The sequence below is a fragment of the Schistocerca cancellata genome, chromosome 4 (assembly GCF_023864275.1).
Source record: "Schistocerca cancellata isolate TAMUIC-IGC-003103 chromosome 4, iqSchCanc2.1, whole genome shotgun sequence".
In the NCBI taxonomy this organism is placed as follows: domain Eukaryota; kingdom Metazoa; phylum Arthropoda; class Insecta; order Orthoptera; family Acrididae; genus Schistocerca; species Schistocerca cancellata.
In genome coordinates, this window is record NC_064629.1 from 211,134,951 (window position 1) to 211,150,399 (window position 15,449).

Consider the following 15,449-nt stretch of genomic DNA (forward strand, 5'->3'; position numbering starts at 1 on the left):
TTTTCAAAATCCTGGAAATGAGTCTCAAATTCAAGGACAACTCAAAATTCCACTCTGCTCCCATTGTTAAACGTGACAATTTGGATAAATGAACAGTGTGCCTATTTCCTACCTGTCTATTCCACAAAGAGTGTTTTATTTTGAACCCCTGAATGCAGTCATCTGTTTCTGAAACTTTTTTTAACCCTGGAATGCTAAATTCAGAACATTCAGATGGTAAATAAAGTCACAGAGGATAGTGGTGTATCCGCCTGGCACTCATTTCCTCCACACCCAAGGCAGGCGGTGCGCTTAGCCGCCCTTCCAGGAGGATGTACATAAACAGCTCTCATGAACACCAAGATGTTTTCCTTATATGGACTGGGCTGCTTACCAGATAGTTACACACCACCTCAACAGCATCTGGGGGTGCCAACCTCACTGACAGGCAGCATGCCTGTCCAGTAGAGAGCACCATTAGGAGGGCACTACTTTGCTACACCAGGTCACATTCCATTGTGGCACCATGTGGATTTCCACCTGTTCCCTACTACTTAGACCACTGCTGACCCCTGCGATGTCAGTCACACGGTACTCCTCAAGTTGGCAGTACCAGCAGTTCCGTCCAGCCGCATCAGCAGTTCAGTCCCAGTGCAACCAGTCAGCAGTACCAGCAGTTTCATTTCAGTGCTCCATGCTGACAGATCCAGCCCACTTCATCCAGGTCTGCACTAGCAGCACGTCAGTCATAACATGTTGGCAAAACAGGCCCAGTAACATCCCAGGTCTTGATGCCGCCATCTACCCTAACTCTAAGGTTCGCCGTATAGGCACATCGTCACAGACAACATCATAAGACACATTTCTGTTGAACTGTGTTGTGTGCATAATCATCCAAGGACATTATAACTGAGTTTTGGTTTTGTTAATAAAGTTATTCTTTTAGACATGCATTCGATCATCCTAAGTATGACGATATATTAGATGGCCAAATCGGATATTCACTGTTCAGTATTCGGTTCTGCAATAGGCTTACCACTCATGTCCATAAATCAGGGTGTATATGTGGACAAGGAAGAAAAATTTCCAAAAACACTTTCTCCGGAGTGAAAACACGCTTTCTCCGTCTTAAGTGACAGTATATTTTCCCTTATCAATGCTTTGAATAGTTCAGGGTTTAAACATGGGCGTAGAATTTCCCGGCACTTCAGAAAACGAAACTCGGAGAAAAAGACACATTTTGGAAATACCTTTTATGTGCAGCAACATGTACGTTGCGTATTTTCGTATTACGAAAGTATACATTGGTATTCCAACAAACACCGTATGTTACTTCCCGAATCATTGAAAATCAATATTGCGGTGCGTTTCTGTAAGCCAGTCATAGTGCATGTCATGTGATCTCGGCAGCCGATTACAGCGGATGATCAGAGCATAGGACACGTGATGCAGTCAGCCAACAGCAACATCACTGCTACGTAGCAGGAACACATAAACAGGGAAAGTTAATAGTTTAAATTAATATACATAGTGTTGCTACAACAAAAGCAAAGCTTTTACATATAATATTGGTCTCTAAGGTTAATAAGCAGCAAGAGAAGCTAAGCTTTCGCATATAATGTTGATCTTTTTTGCGTGTGTTACACTTTAAGATATATCACTTCAGGGTTCAAAATTCTTCTAACTGGCTCGTCATTGAAGAGTTGACATTTAAATGAGAGGCAAACACTCTGTGAGTTAATAAATTCACGGTACATTCTTGTACATAGTTCAACTTACGTAAAAGGATATTTACTTTGAAAGTAACCCTTTTGAAACTACCATTCGCAATATTTTCCCGCGAGTTATTAGAAATAGGTTCATTTCAACAGTTGCCAGAGAGCGCAGATAACAGGCATCACTGCACTTTTGCAGCTACCATGACGTAGGAAGAGCTTATGTACATATGTGTAAAACATTGAAAGGTCATACATTATGTCATAAAAGAAACAAGACATCAGAGGATACTCCAAGAGCATCGGAATTTCGTGAACCACGCTAAAATGTGCGCATTTCAAGTGCATACTTAAGGTGCACATTCATATGTCCAGATTCCCAATGAAGAAGACCTCAACCTCATATTAAACTTTTCAGAGTGGTTTTCGGGATGTAAATTTTCTTGGGGCACCAGTACTGTATTACATTCCTGGAAATTGAAATAAGAACACCGTGAATTCATTGTCCCAGGAAGGGGAAACTTTATTGACACATTCCTGGGGTCAGATACATCACATGATCACACTGACAGAACCACAGGCACATAGACACAGGCAACAGAGCATGCACAATGTCGGCACTAGTACAGTGTATATCCACCTTTCGCAGCAATGCAGGCTGCTATTCTCCCATGAAGACGATCATAGAGATGCTGGATGTAGTCCTGTGGAACGGCTTGCCATGCCATTTCCACCTGGCGCCTCAGTTGGACCAGCGTTCGTGCTGGACGTGCAGACCGCGTGAGACGACGCTTCATCCAGTCCCAAACATGCTCAATGGGGGACAGATCCGGAGATCTTGCTGGCCAGGGTAGTTGACTTACACCTTCTAGAGCACGTTGGGTGGCACGGGATACATGCGGATGTGCATTGTCCTGTTGGAACAGCAAGTTCCCTTGCCGGTCTAGGAATGGTAGAACGATGGGTTCGATGACGGTTTGGATGTACCGTGCACTATTCAGTGTCCCCTCGACGATCACCAGTGGTGTACGGCCAGTGTAGGAGATTGCTCCCCACACCATGATGTTGGGTGTTGGCCCTGTGTGCCTCGGTCGTATGCAGTTCTGATTGTGGCGCTCACCTGCACGGCGCCAAACACGCATACGACCATCATTGGCACCAAGGCAGAAGCGACTCTCATCGCTGAAGACGACACGTCTCCATTCATCCCTCCATTCACGCCTGTCGCGACACCACTGGAGGCGGGCTGCACGATGTTGGGGCGTGAGCGGAAGACGGCCTAACGGTGTGTGGGACTGTAGCCCAGCTTCATGGAGACGGTTGCGAATGGTCCTCGCCGATACCCCAGGAGCAACAGTGTCCCTAATTTGCTGGGAAGTGGCGGTGCGGTCCCCTACGGCACTGCGTAGGATCCTACGGTCTTGGCGTGCATCCGTGCGTCACTGCGGTCCGGTCCCAGGTCGACGGGCACGTGCACCTTCCGCCGACCACTGGCGACAACATCGATGTACTGTGGAGACCTCATGCCCCACGTGTTGAGCAATTCGGCGGTACGTCCACCCGGCCTCCCGCATGCCCACTATACGCCCTCGCTCAAAGTCCGTCAACTGCACATACGGTTCACGTCCACGCTGTCGCGGCATGCTACCAGTGTTAAAGACTGCGATGGAGCTCCGTATGCCACGGCAAACTGGCTGACACTGACGGCGGCGGTGCACAAATGCTGCGCAGCTAGCGCCATTCGACGGCCAACACCGCGGTTCCTGGTGTGTCCGCTGTGCCGTGCGTGTGATCATTGCTTGTACAGCCCTCTCGCAGTGTCCGGAGCAAGTATGGTGGGTCTGACACACCAGTGTCAATGTGTTCTTTTTTCCATTTCCAGGAGTGTATACCATGTTTGGTTCTTTATTATGGCATAATGCCATACGTGCTAGAAGATGAAAACGTGCACCTGAAATGCAGCGAACAGTTGAAACTAGCCATTACTGTGGAATTAAACATTTCGTTTCAACTACACTGAATGCCTCTGCGGAAAAGGTTAATAAAAGTCAAATTTCTTTAGCAAACAGACAAAAATAACTTCATTGCTCTGCATGGCGATTAATGCTTGACAGAAAGGTGGAAATAAAATAAAATCTGAAACTAATGACGTATTTTAGCCTTCCGTAATTACGAGAATGTATTTTAATTCACTTGATAGCTCCCGGCCACAGATATCCGTTTTGTTTTCATTTGACGCGAGAGTAAACCAAGGGGAAACCACAAAATCACTAAATGTAAACATTGGTCACGTGGAGACTACCCCCTATAACTCAGACTGCTCTGCGCATCAGCCTCAGATCTACGATATTTGCGAACCGGGTAAATACTATTTAAAAAAAAAAAAAAAAAAAAAAAATTTGAATTTTCAAAAATATGTTCATCTTGTAGCGAACAACTTTCTGAACAGTCTGAAACATAAAACATATGTTTTCGAGGAAATGTAAGACGTTATTTGGTCTTAAGTGTGCCAAAGTGCAGTGCCACGCCTCTACATTAAGCATTCTTCTATCACAGGTCACTGTAGTTCGCTCTGCGGAATTGAAACGTGTATATTTTGTACTGGATGCCATCAAACTATATTCAGGACAGTGGAAATTGAGATGTCCTGTGGTGCCTCTCCTACTCCTAGTCGGCCAATTTGACAGCCTGCAATAGCGGATGGGATTATTTGTAATCGGGAGAACAAGAACTCTCCATAAGATTTGCACTCTTTATTGCCTATTAGGTAATAACTTGCTGCTTTGTGTGACATAAAATTAAATATAGGATACATAAAACCAATAAAGAAAAGAGACAAGCGAGAAAGTACACATTTCTTCAATCTTTAGTTCCTAGCATTTTTTTTTTCTCTCCAATCTTGCTACAGGTTTACATGGCATGCTTCCCTTTCTGCAAAAGAATCTATTACCTCATCAATGCTCAACAAAAGATTTGCTACATGAAAAATATAAATGTCGTTATCTAATACTGAAAAAGCTGTTAACACAAGTAAGACCCAAGACTGGTGTGGTTTCTCGATCTGATTACGTCTATTTTGTCACTGTCTGCTAGATAAAACAAAAAAGGCCTTTGTAATATTGGAGCGATTTTGTAAGACACACCAAACAATCGAGACTGTTTTGGCACAAATGGTCATATTTATAACACGACAGAATATAATTTACGAAGTGCCAATATCAAATGCCTATTAGGCCTACTACAAGCAAAAAGCTTTATGTTAGGAAACAGTTTCACATTTCATTCATACGCACCAGCTTCTCAAGCATGAGATGGAAAAGTAGTATTGAGAAATTTTTATATAAATTTGGAATCGTCTTATTCTTCCATAATTTGTGTGATGTCCCCGTTTCTTCTCCTTCCTTGTTCTAACAAACAATCTTGTCATCACCAATTCTGCAGCTATTCCTGCCATTGTCAAAATTTGTTCACCGATTAATTTCACTAACCCTGCCAGAATCACAGGTTTAATTATCCCGCGGTTGTTTTCTGGTAAGGCGTTATTACGTGTTTGTACAACACTTTTTCCGCGTTACTTCCAGAACAGAATTTAAGCAGCTGCTAGCCGGGGACTGTACAACTGGTCCTTACTAGTGTAGCGACCTGGCCAAAAATTTTGTGTCAAAATTTCATTTTCTTGGGTACACCAAGAAGATAGTACGTAATCTTTCTAACCTGTTATTCCTGTCAGTCGTTTATTTCTGTTCTGGTAGTCTGAATCTATGGATATCGCTAGTAATTATAACAACACTGATCATTCGCAAACCCAATCAACCACATAATCAGACAGCGATTGGCATTCATCTGATCGGCTTTAGTCCACTAAACGCGTATAGCCCTGTCGCCTTTCGTCTGCGTAAAGTTTATTTCTAGATGTGACCAGGATTCTCCTGACATAGACATCACGTACGCTATGCACGCTTTCAAAAATCAACTTATGATTAATTCAGAAATCAACTTAAAATGTGTTCAAAAATGTTCAAAAACCAACAGGGAACCGTTTCAAAATCATATGAATAATCTGGATATAATAGAGGGAAACATTCACATGGGAAAAATATATCTAAAAACAAAGATGATGTGACTTACCAATCGAAAGCGCTGGCAGGTCGATAGACACACAAACAAACACAAACATACACACAAAATTCAAGCTTTCGCAACCCACGGTTGTTTCATCAGGAAAGAGGGAAGGAGAGGGAAAGATGAAAGGATGTGAGTCGATAGACAAAAGCACGCTGGATGCTAGGTGCTTTGTGAAACAAGTTTTTTCCCCCTCAAGAAATGAATTCAGCGCCCCCTTTTCCCAGTAGCATCTAGCTGCTTGCTGCGTCTGCCTGCACAGCTAACAGCCACACTCCTGTAGCCACAAGCGGGAGAATCTACTACTCAAACGCGACTCAACTGCACATGCGCACGAGCTCGTAACTGCTAAAACGAATGTAATGTAAACAGTTGTGACTTTACGATCATTGGAGGCAATTTGTTGTTATGAAGCACTTCATAGTCTTCCTAAAGCCTTTGACACATTTTGCTGTTGGCAGACGATTGCATTAGCACTGTGTATCATTGTTGCGTATGGCGCATTTCCTTTGCAATTTAAGTTATTTTCATTTTTTTCTCTCGTTTATGTTTTATTGTTGAAGTATTATTCTGCAGTAGGGGGATACAGTAACAGCCTTTGTTAGAGTATCGGTTCTTACCAGTCAAAATTACAAAAATTTAACTGAAAACTAAAACAATAAAAAAATTCCCGGTTTTTTCCCGTTTTTCTCCTGGATGAAAAAACTCCCGGGTTTTTACCAGATCTCCCGGTTGTCCCGGGTCGTATACACCCCGATAAAAATACATATTTCACTCTGAAATTCAAAAAATCTCAAAAATGTTTCTCAACTCAGCCCACGCATTTCACAGTGATACGGCACATCACCATTAATTCTGTATATAAATTCTCTTGATGGAGAATGTTATGTACTGCAAAAATGTCATGTGGAATGAGTAAATTTTAGCATCTCTCATAAAAAAAAGACAGGAAACTAAAATTTCACACAACCACAGCTACTGAGTAATCTGTAGCCACAGAAAAGAGATTCTTCCACTGCAGACCCATACCCGATCACTCTCTTGCACACTCAAGAATATCTGCCTTTGTTCTTGTGTCTTGCACTGGAACTAAGTCCATCAGCTGTTCTGTGTCAATGATACTGCAATCTACTCCATGAATGCAAACTGTCAACTGAGTAGCATCAGGAACACCTACGCACTCATCCAGCACTAATAAAAGGTGATAATATTTTTTGCAAACACTACTAAGTTATCTCAAACATTATCAGCTATTTCTTGAGTCTGCATCAAATGGTTGAACGAGCCTGAACTCTTCCAAGTCTCTCACGAGCTATTTGTCCACCTGGAGGTCCTAAACATGTCTCTGTAAATTCTCCTTCAGTGAAACTGCTCAGTGCTTGGACAATATAAACAGCAGTATGGTAACTTGCTCAAACTGCTACAACTGACGTGCATTTTCATAGTGGAAATATTACAGGAAAAAAAAATCACTAATTCCTCTGCTCGCACATGATGAATAGTTACTTCAGTCACATTGTTGAACAGTGCTTTAATTTTTGCATTTCCCCTTCTCGCTCTTTGCCTTTCAAGTGTCTATAATCTTTTGCATACAACATATTGTAATGTCATTGTACATTAAATTTTTGTCATAGTGCTCAGAGCTTTGAAACACACTATGGTATGCAATGGTGTCTTGAGAAGCTTAAATGTATAAGTATCCTGCATTAACATGTTGTAAATTAGTGCTTGTGTTGAGGAAAGTATCTGAAGTTTCCAGCCAGATAGCAGTGTTACAATATCATGTTGTTTCAAAGAGTGTCATACTCATCATCTTCTAGCAAAGTTTATGGTTGGTTAGCTGATTTGTGAGGGAGGGAACCAAACAGCGAGGTCATCGGTCTCATCAGATGAGGAAAGGATGGGGAATGAAATTGGCTGTGCCCTTTCAAAGAAACCATCCCAGCACTTGCCCGAAGCAATTTGAGGAAATCACGGAAACTCTACATCAGGATGAACAGATGAAGGTTTGAACCGTCATCCTCCCAAACGCGAAGAGTCCAGTGTGCTAACCACTGCGCTACCTCGCTCGGTGGCAAAGTCCATCTTCACACAATGTTGGTATGTCTGACTTTCACTTTGAAATTCCTCACCCAGCCATCATGCTACATTTCATCAATTTGAAATGTGCTACTCTTTACTTTATGCACTGCGTCCAGGAACATAACAATGGGCACCGCTTTGAACACAGGGTATTATTTGCAGTTCCCCTGCACTAAGTAATGTCATCCAACAGCCCCGTTTAACTGCACTTCTCAGGCAGAGTGTGTGAGCACTCTCGATTGCCTGGTCACCACCTAAACATGCCTAATATAAACCAATGTGATGCGTAAAATTCAACAAGAGAATCAGCATTCACCAACTTCTTGTTGTTGTTGTGGTCTTCAGTCCAGAGACTGGTTTGTTGCAGCTCTCCGTGCTACTCTATTATGTGCAAGTTTCTTCATCTCCCAGTACCTACTGCAGCCTACAACCTTCTGAATCTGTTTAGTGTATTCATCTCTCGGTCTCCCTCTACAATTTTTATCCTCCACGATGCCCTCCAATACTAAATCGGTGATCCCTTGATGCCTCAAAATATGCCCTACCAACCGATCCCTTCTTCTAGTCAAGTTGAGCCACAAATTTCTCTTTGCTCTAATTCTATTCAATACCTCCTCATTAGTTATGTGATCTACCCATTTAATCTTCAGTATTCTTCTGTAGCACCACACTTCGAAAGCTTCTATTCTCTTCTTCTCTAAACTATTTATTGTCCACATTTCACTTCCATAAATGGCTACACTCCATACATATACTTTCAGAAACGACTTCCTGACACTTAAATCTATACTCGATGTTAACAAATTTCTCTTCTTCAGAAACACTTTCCTTGCCATTGTCAGTCTACATTTTATATCCTCTCTACTTCTACCATCATCAGTTATTTTGCTCCCCAAATAGCAGAACGCATTTACTACTTTAAGTGTCTCATTTCCTAATCTAATTCTTGCAGCATCACCCGATTTAATTTGACTACATTCCATTATCCTTGTTTTGCTTTTGTTGATGTTCATTTTATATCCTCCTTTCAAGCCACTGTACATTCCATTCAGCTGCTCTTCCAGGTCCTTTGCTGTCTCTGACAGAATTACAATGTCATCGGCGAAGCTCAAAATGTTTACTTCTTCTCCATGGATTTTAATTTCTATTCCGAATTTTTCTTTTGTTTCCTTTACTGCTTGCTCAATATACAAATTGAACAACATCAGGGATAGGCTACAACCCTGTCTCACTGCCCTCCCAACCACTGCCTCCCTTTCATGCCCCTCAACTCTTATAACTGCCATCTGGTTTCCGTACAAATTGTAAATAGCCTTTCGCTTCCTGTATTTTACCCCTGCCAGCTTCAGAATTTGAAAGAGAGTATTCCAGTCAACAGTGTCAAAAGCTTTCTCTAAGTCTACAAATGCTAGAAATGTATGTTTCCCTTTCCTTAATCTATTTTCTAAGATAAGTTATAGGGTCAGTATTGCCTCACGTGTTCCATCATTTCTATGGAATCCAAACTGATCTTCCCCAAGATCGGCTTCTACCAGTTTTTCCAGTCGTCTGTAAAGAATTTGTGTTGGTATTTTGCAGTCGTGGCTTATTAAAACTGATAGTTCGGTAATTTTCAGATCTGTCAACACCTGCTTTCTTTGGGATTGGGATTGGAATTATTTTATTCTTCTTGAAGTCTGAGGGTATTTCACCTGTCTCATACATCTTGCCTACTAGATGGTAGAGTTTTGTTAGGCCTGGCTCTCCCAAGGCTGTCAGTAGTTCTAATGGAATGTTGTCTACTCCTGGGGCGTTGTTTCGACTCAGGTCTTTCAGTGCTCTGTCAAACTCTTCACGCAGTATCATATCTCCTATTTCATCATCATCATCATCATCATCATCTACATTCTCTTCCACCTTTCTGCTTTCCCTTCTTTGCTTAGAACTGGGTTTTCATCTGAGCTCTTGATATTCATGCAAGTGGTTCTCTTTTCTCCAAAGGTCTCTTTAATATTCCTGTAGGCAATATCTATCTTGCCCCTAGTGATATGCGTCTCTACATCCGTACATTTGTCCTCTAGCCATCCCTGCTTAGCCATTCTGCAGTTCCTGTCGATCTCATTTTTGAGACGTTTGTATTCCTTTTTGCCTGCTTCATTTACTGCATTTTTATATTTTCTCCTTTCGTCAATTAAATTCAATATCTCTTCTGTTACCCAAGGGTTTCTACTAGCCCTCATCTTTTTACCTACTTGATCCCTAATGCTCTCCCTGAAGCTCTCTATAACCTCTGGTTCTTTCAATTTATCCAGGTCCCATCTCCTCAAATTCCCACCTTTTTGCAGTTTCTTCAGTTTTAATCTACAATTCATAACCAACAGATTGTGGTCAGAGTCCACACATCTGACCCCTGGAAATGTCTTACAATTTAAAACCTGGTTCCTGAATCTCAGTCTTACCATTATATAACCTATCTGAGACCTTCCAGTATCTCCACACTTCTTCCATGTATACAACCTTCTTTTATGATTGTTGAGCCAAGTGTTAGCTATGATTAACTTATGCTCTGTGCAAAATTCTACCAGGCGGCCCTTTACTATCCGAATAATTTCTTTCATCTCCTCATTCATTTCATCAATCTCTTTGTCATCTGGGCAGCTAGTTGGCATATAAACTTGCACTACTGTGGTAGGCGTGGACTTCATATGTATCTTTGCCACAATAATGCATTCACTATGCTGTTTGTAGTAGCTTACCCGCATTCCCACTTTCCTACTCATTATTAAACCTACTCCTGCATTACCCCTATTTGATTTTGTATTTATAACCCTGTATTCACCTGACCAGAAGTCTTGTTCCTCCTGCCACCGAACTTCACTAATTCCCAATATATCTAACTTTAACCTACCCATTTCCCTTTTTAGATTTTCTAACCTACCTGCTGGATTAAGGGATCTGACATTCCATGCTCCGATCCGTAGAACGCCAGTTTTCTTTCTCCTGATAACAACGTCCTGCTGAGTAGTCCCTGCCCGGAGATCCGAATGGGGGACTATTTTATCTCCAGGATATTTTATCCAAGAGGACGCCATCATCATTTAACCATACAGTAAAGCTGCATGGCCTCAGGAAAAGTTACGGCTGTAGCTTCCCCTTGTTTTCAGCCGTTCGCAGTACCAGCACAGCAAGGCTGTTTTGGTTAGTGTTACAAGGCCAGATGAGTCAATCATCTAGACTGTTGCCCCTGCAACTACTGAAAAGGCTGCTGCCCCTCTTCAGGAACCACATGTTTGTCTGGCCTCTCAACAGATACCCCTCTGTTGTGGTTGCACCTACGGTACGGCTATCTGTATCACTGAGGCATGCAAGCCTCCCCACCAACGGAAAGGTCCATGGTTCATGAGTGAAGTTCACCAACTTAAATGAGTACACTACTGCTCCACTCTCTCTACTTACATCCAAATAGATTTTATATTCAGCTACAGCTATATTGGATTTGTTTTGTAATGGACACTCACCCATATGCAATATTCAACTCACTTGGGTAGTATTTAAAATTGTTCTCTCATGCAAGAACCAGCCGACATACTGTAGTCACAAAATGATCTAATTTGTAGACATTGCAAACAATCTTCACACAGAAATCAACTAAAATCACTCACTCAAAAGAGGAAAGAGGACTGGATCTGATGGGACACCTACACCATTCTGTACAGAGTATGGGAAAGGCTTCTTTCCTCTTCTAGAAGGAATATATCATAGGTTGCTGCAGGAACAAAATGTTACTAGTTATTGGAAAAATGTGGAAAACATTCACATTTTCTAGAAGGGCCATTGAACCAACATCTACAAGTCTGTATCACTGACGTCAGTCAGTTATATAATTTGGAACAGATTTTACGCTCACATATTATGACCTTTCTGTAGACCGAAGTGTCCTCTGTAGCAATAAACATGGATCCTACAATCAATTATGTGAAGTCCAGCTCATCCTGTTCATCCAAGAGATCCAGAAAGCAGTAAAATATTTGCCTCCAGGACAACATGGTCCTTGACTTCCAGAAGGTGTCTGATACAATTCCACACTGTCACCTAATGAACAAAATACAAGCATATGGAATATCAGAACTGCTTTGTGATTGGATTGAAGTGCTCCTATTAAATATAGCACAGCATGTCATTTTTAACAAAGAGAAACCTACAGACCTGAAAGTAGATTCAAATATACATCATGGGAATGATATAGCACCATTACTGTTCACAGATGATTCTGTTGTATGCAGGTAAGTTACACTTCTATGAAACTATAACGAAATGTAGGAATACCTCCTTAGGCTCAACAGTTACTGCAGAGATCAGTAGTTGACCTTCAACATGAATGTAATGTATTGCACATAAATAGGCAAAAAGATCCTTTCTTGTATGGTTACATGACGGCTGAACAATCTCTGGAAGAAGTTACATCCATTCAATATTTGGGACTTTTGAGTATAGAGCGATTCTCAAATGGAATCAAGACATAAAATTAAACACAGTGAAGGCAAATGCAAGACAGATTCACTGGAAGAATTCTCAAGAAGTTTGGTCTACCCATAAAGGTGATCATTTACAAAATCCTTGTTCAATGAATGCTTTAATATTGCTTATCAACCTGGGATCCACAACAAATAAAGAACATCCAAAGGATAGCAGTGCATTTCATCATACGTTTGTCAAGTAAATGTGAGATAGCCACAGAGATGCTCATCCAATTCCTGTGACAGATGCAACTAGAGATGCATTATGAATCATGATGTGATTTACTGTTAAAATTTCTGGAGCGTACATTCCCCGAAGAGTCACGCAATATACTGCATCCTCCTACGTGTACCACACAGGAAGATCAAAAAAGGTAAAATACAGAGTGTCACACGTAAGCTCCCCATATATCGAATCAAGAACAGCTGCAACCATGAGTAACTCAAAAGCAGACACGCTCGGAGTAGAGAAGCAAATTAAATCTCTTAATAAAACCAAGTCTTCCAGTCCAGACTGTATACCAATTAGGTTCCTTTCAGAGTATGCTGTTGCAGTAGCTCCATACTTACTAATCATATACCACCGCTCACTAGACAAAAGATCTGTACCCAAAGACTGGAATCCTTGCACAGTAAATCAGTCAAATCTAAAGGCCATAAATTCAACTAAATACCTAGGAATTACAATTACAAACCAATATTCAATGCCTTTCTTGAAATCATCCACTAAATTACAGGCCAATATCATTAACATTGATATGCAGCATAATTTTGTAACATATATTGTGTTTGAACATTATGAATCATCCTGAAGAGAATGATCTATTGACATACAGTTAACACGCATTTAGAAAAAAATGTTCTTGTGTAACACAGCTAGCTCTTTTCTATCATGAAGTGTTGAGTGCTACTGACAAGGTATTTGAAATTGATTCCATATTTCTATGTTTCCAGAAGGCTTTTGACACTGTACCACACAAGCGGCTTGTAGTAAAATTGAATCCTAATGGAATATTGTCTCAGATATGTGACTGGATCCACGATTTCCTGTCACAAGGGTCACACACTGTAGAAACTGATAGAAAGTCATTCGGTAAAACGCAAGTGCACTCAGCCATACCTTATCTATATAAACGATTTAGAAACAATCTGACCAGCTGCCTTAGGTTGTTTGCAGATGATGCTGTCATTTATCATCTAGTAAAGTCATCAGAAAATCAATACAAATCACTGAACTATTCAGAAAAGATATCTGAATGGTGAAAAAAATGGGAAATGACCCTAAATAATGAAAAGTTTGAGGTCATCCACATGTGTGCTAAAAGGAATCCTTGCACAGTAAATCAGGCAAATCTAAAGGCCATAAATTCAACTAAATACCTACGAATTACAATTACAAACATCTTAAATTGGAAAGAACACACATAAAGACTGCGTGTTATTGGCAGAATACTTAAAAAATATAGAAGATCTACTAGAGATTGCCTATGTTACACTTATCCATCCTCTTTTGAAGTGCTGCTATGCGGTCTGGGATCCTTACCAAATAGGATTAACAGAGTGCATCGAGGAAGTTCAAAGAAGAGCAGCACATTTTGTATTATCGTGAAATAGGGGAGACTGTGTCACTGACATGATACAGGATTTGTGGTGGGCATCATTAAAACAAAGGTGCTTTTCGTTGAGGCAGAATCTTCTCATGAAATTTCAGTGACCATCTTTCTTCTCCAAATACAAAAATATTTTGTTGACACCAACCTACATAAGAGAAACTATCATCATAATAAAATAAGGAAAATCGGAGCACACACGGACAGACCCTCTGCCATCCACTTAAGTGTGATTTGCAAAGTATCGATGTAGATGTAGATGTAGATCTCTCTCTCTCTCTCTCTCTCTCTCTCTCTCTCTCTCTCTCTCTCTCTCTCTCTGTGCACACCATTCACTGGATTTGACCGCTTTCTGATCTTCCAGCTACACACTCCCTCCCCCTTTTTCAAACTCAAGTTTCATGTGAGCTGTGAACTGAGCACATGAATGTGGTCCAAATGCCTTTAGAAATCTTTTGAACTCTAAGCCAACCAAGACTTTCAGTTTGGAATGTTTCTGTGTTTTCTTCACAATTTATTACAATAGACTTAACTGATCATTCAATTATATTTGTATTGGATGGACACTTACAAGTGTAGCCAGAGGCAAAAATGGCAGTCTGAGCCTCAAATATAGGCCAACAGTGTTGCTAAATGACCTGCTTGCAGTGGAAGTTACATTTGTATGTTACTGAGTCTGTGTGGCAAACAAAGTGATCAATCCACTTGTCACTGTGAGTCACAGTCATAAAATTATAATTATTTTTTTTTTAGGACATCATCTTTACGTCAGTAACAGTTATAAGTTTTTATTACACTACTGCAATTTTGGCCTTAGGCCATTACCAAGCGCTGCTGGAAAATACTTACAAAGTGACTTCAATAATGCTTAAGTAATTTTAGATCAATATGATTTCATACTGTTGGAAACAGGTAGAAAGCTACTTGCTCTCTGCATTCACAGAAAATTCTTGACATATGCAAATTAAAAAAAAATTATTACACAATTTCTTGTCTCCTGTGTAACCCACAAATTGTATGCATGCCAAACCTCATTCTCAATGCTTAGTTTTGGTAAAGTTGGAGTGTCTTGTTTGTAGCAAAATGATATTATTCTTACACTTCAATAAGATACCAACCTGAGGTGTAAATGATGACCCACTTTGTGGAGGACTAGTATCATTTAACATTGACAGAGGGCTGCTACTATGTAACTGTGGAGATGAAGCACAATGTTCGCTGAACAGTTGACGTTTCATCATCGACATCCTTATATCAGTGCAGATTTCCTGTGGGGAAAAATATGAAAATTTATGTTTATATCATAATTGTGAATTTACTCTCACAGTATATTAAATATTCAGTCACATTTCTTTTCAAGGGATGGCAACATTACACAACAGTAATTCATGTCAACTACCTAATTCTGCTCCTTCACCAAACTTTTCAAAACACTAACTGAGTGC

General features: G+C 40.7%; 1 protein-coding gene across 3 annotated transcripts in view; it reads right to left on the reverse strand.

The window, feature by feature from the left end:
• Nucleotides 1-15,449, reverse strand: part of LOC126184728 (uncharacterized) — a 171,079-nt gene that overhangs the window by 23,556 nt on the left and 132,074 nt on the right. For all 3 annotated transcript variants that reach the window (XM_049927265.1, XM_049927263.1, XM_049927262.1), the window contains one exon: nucleotides 15,123-15,272. In XM_049927265.1, coding sequence (XP_049783222.1) covers nucleotides 15,123-15,272 — 150 coding nt within the window. The remainder of the gene's footprint in view (nucleotides 1-15,122; nucleotides 15,273-15,449) is intronic.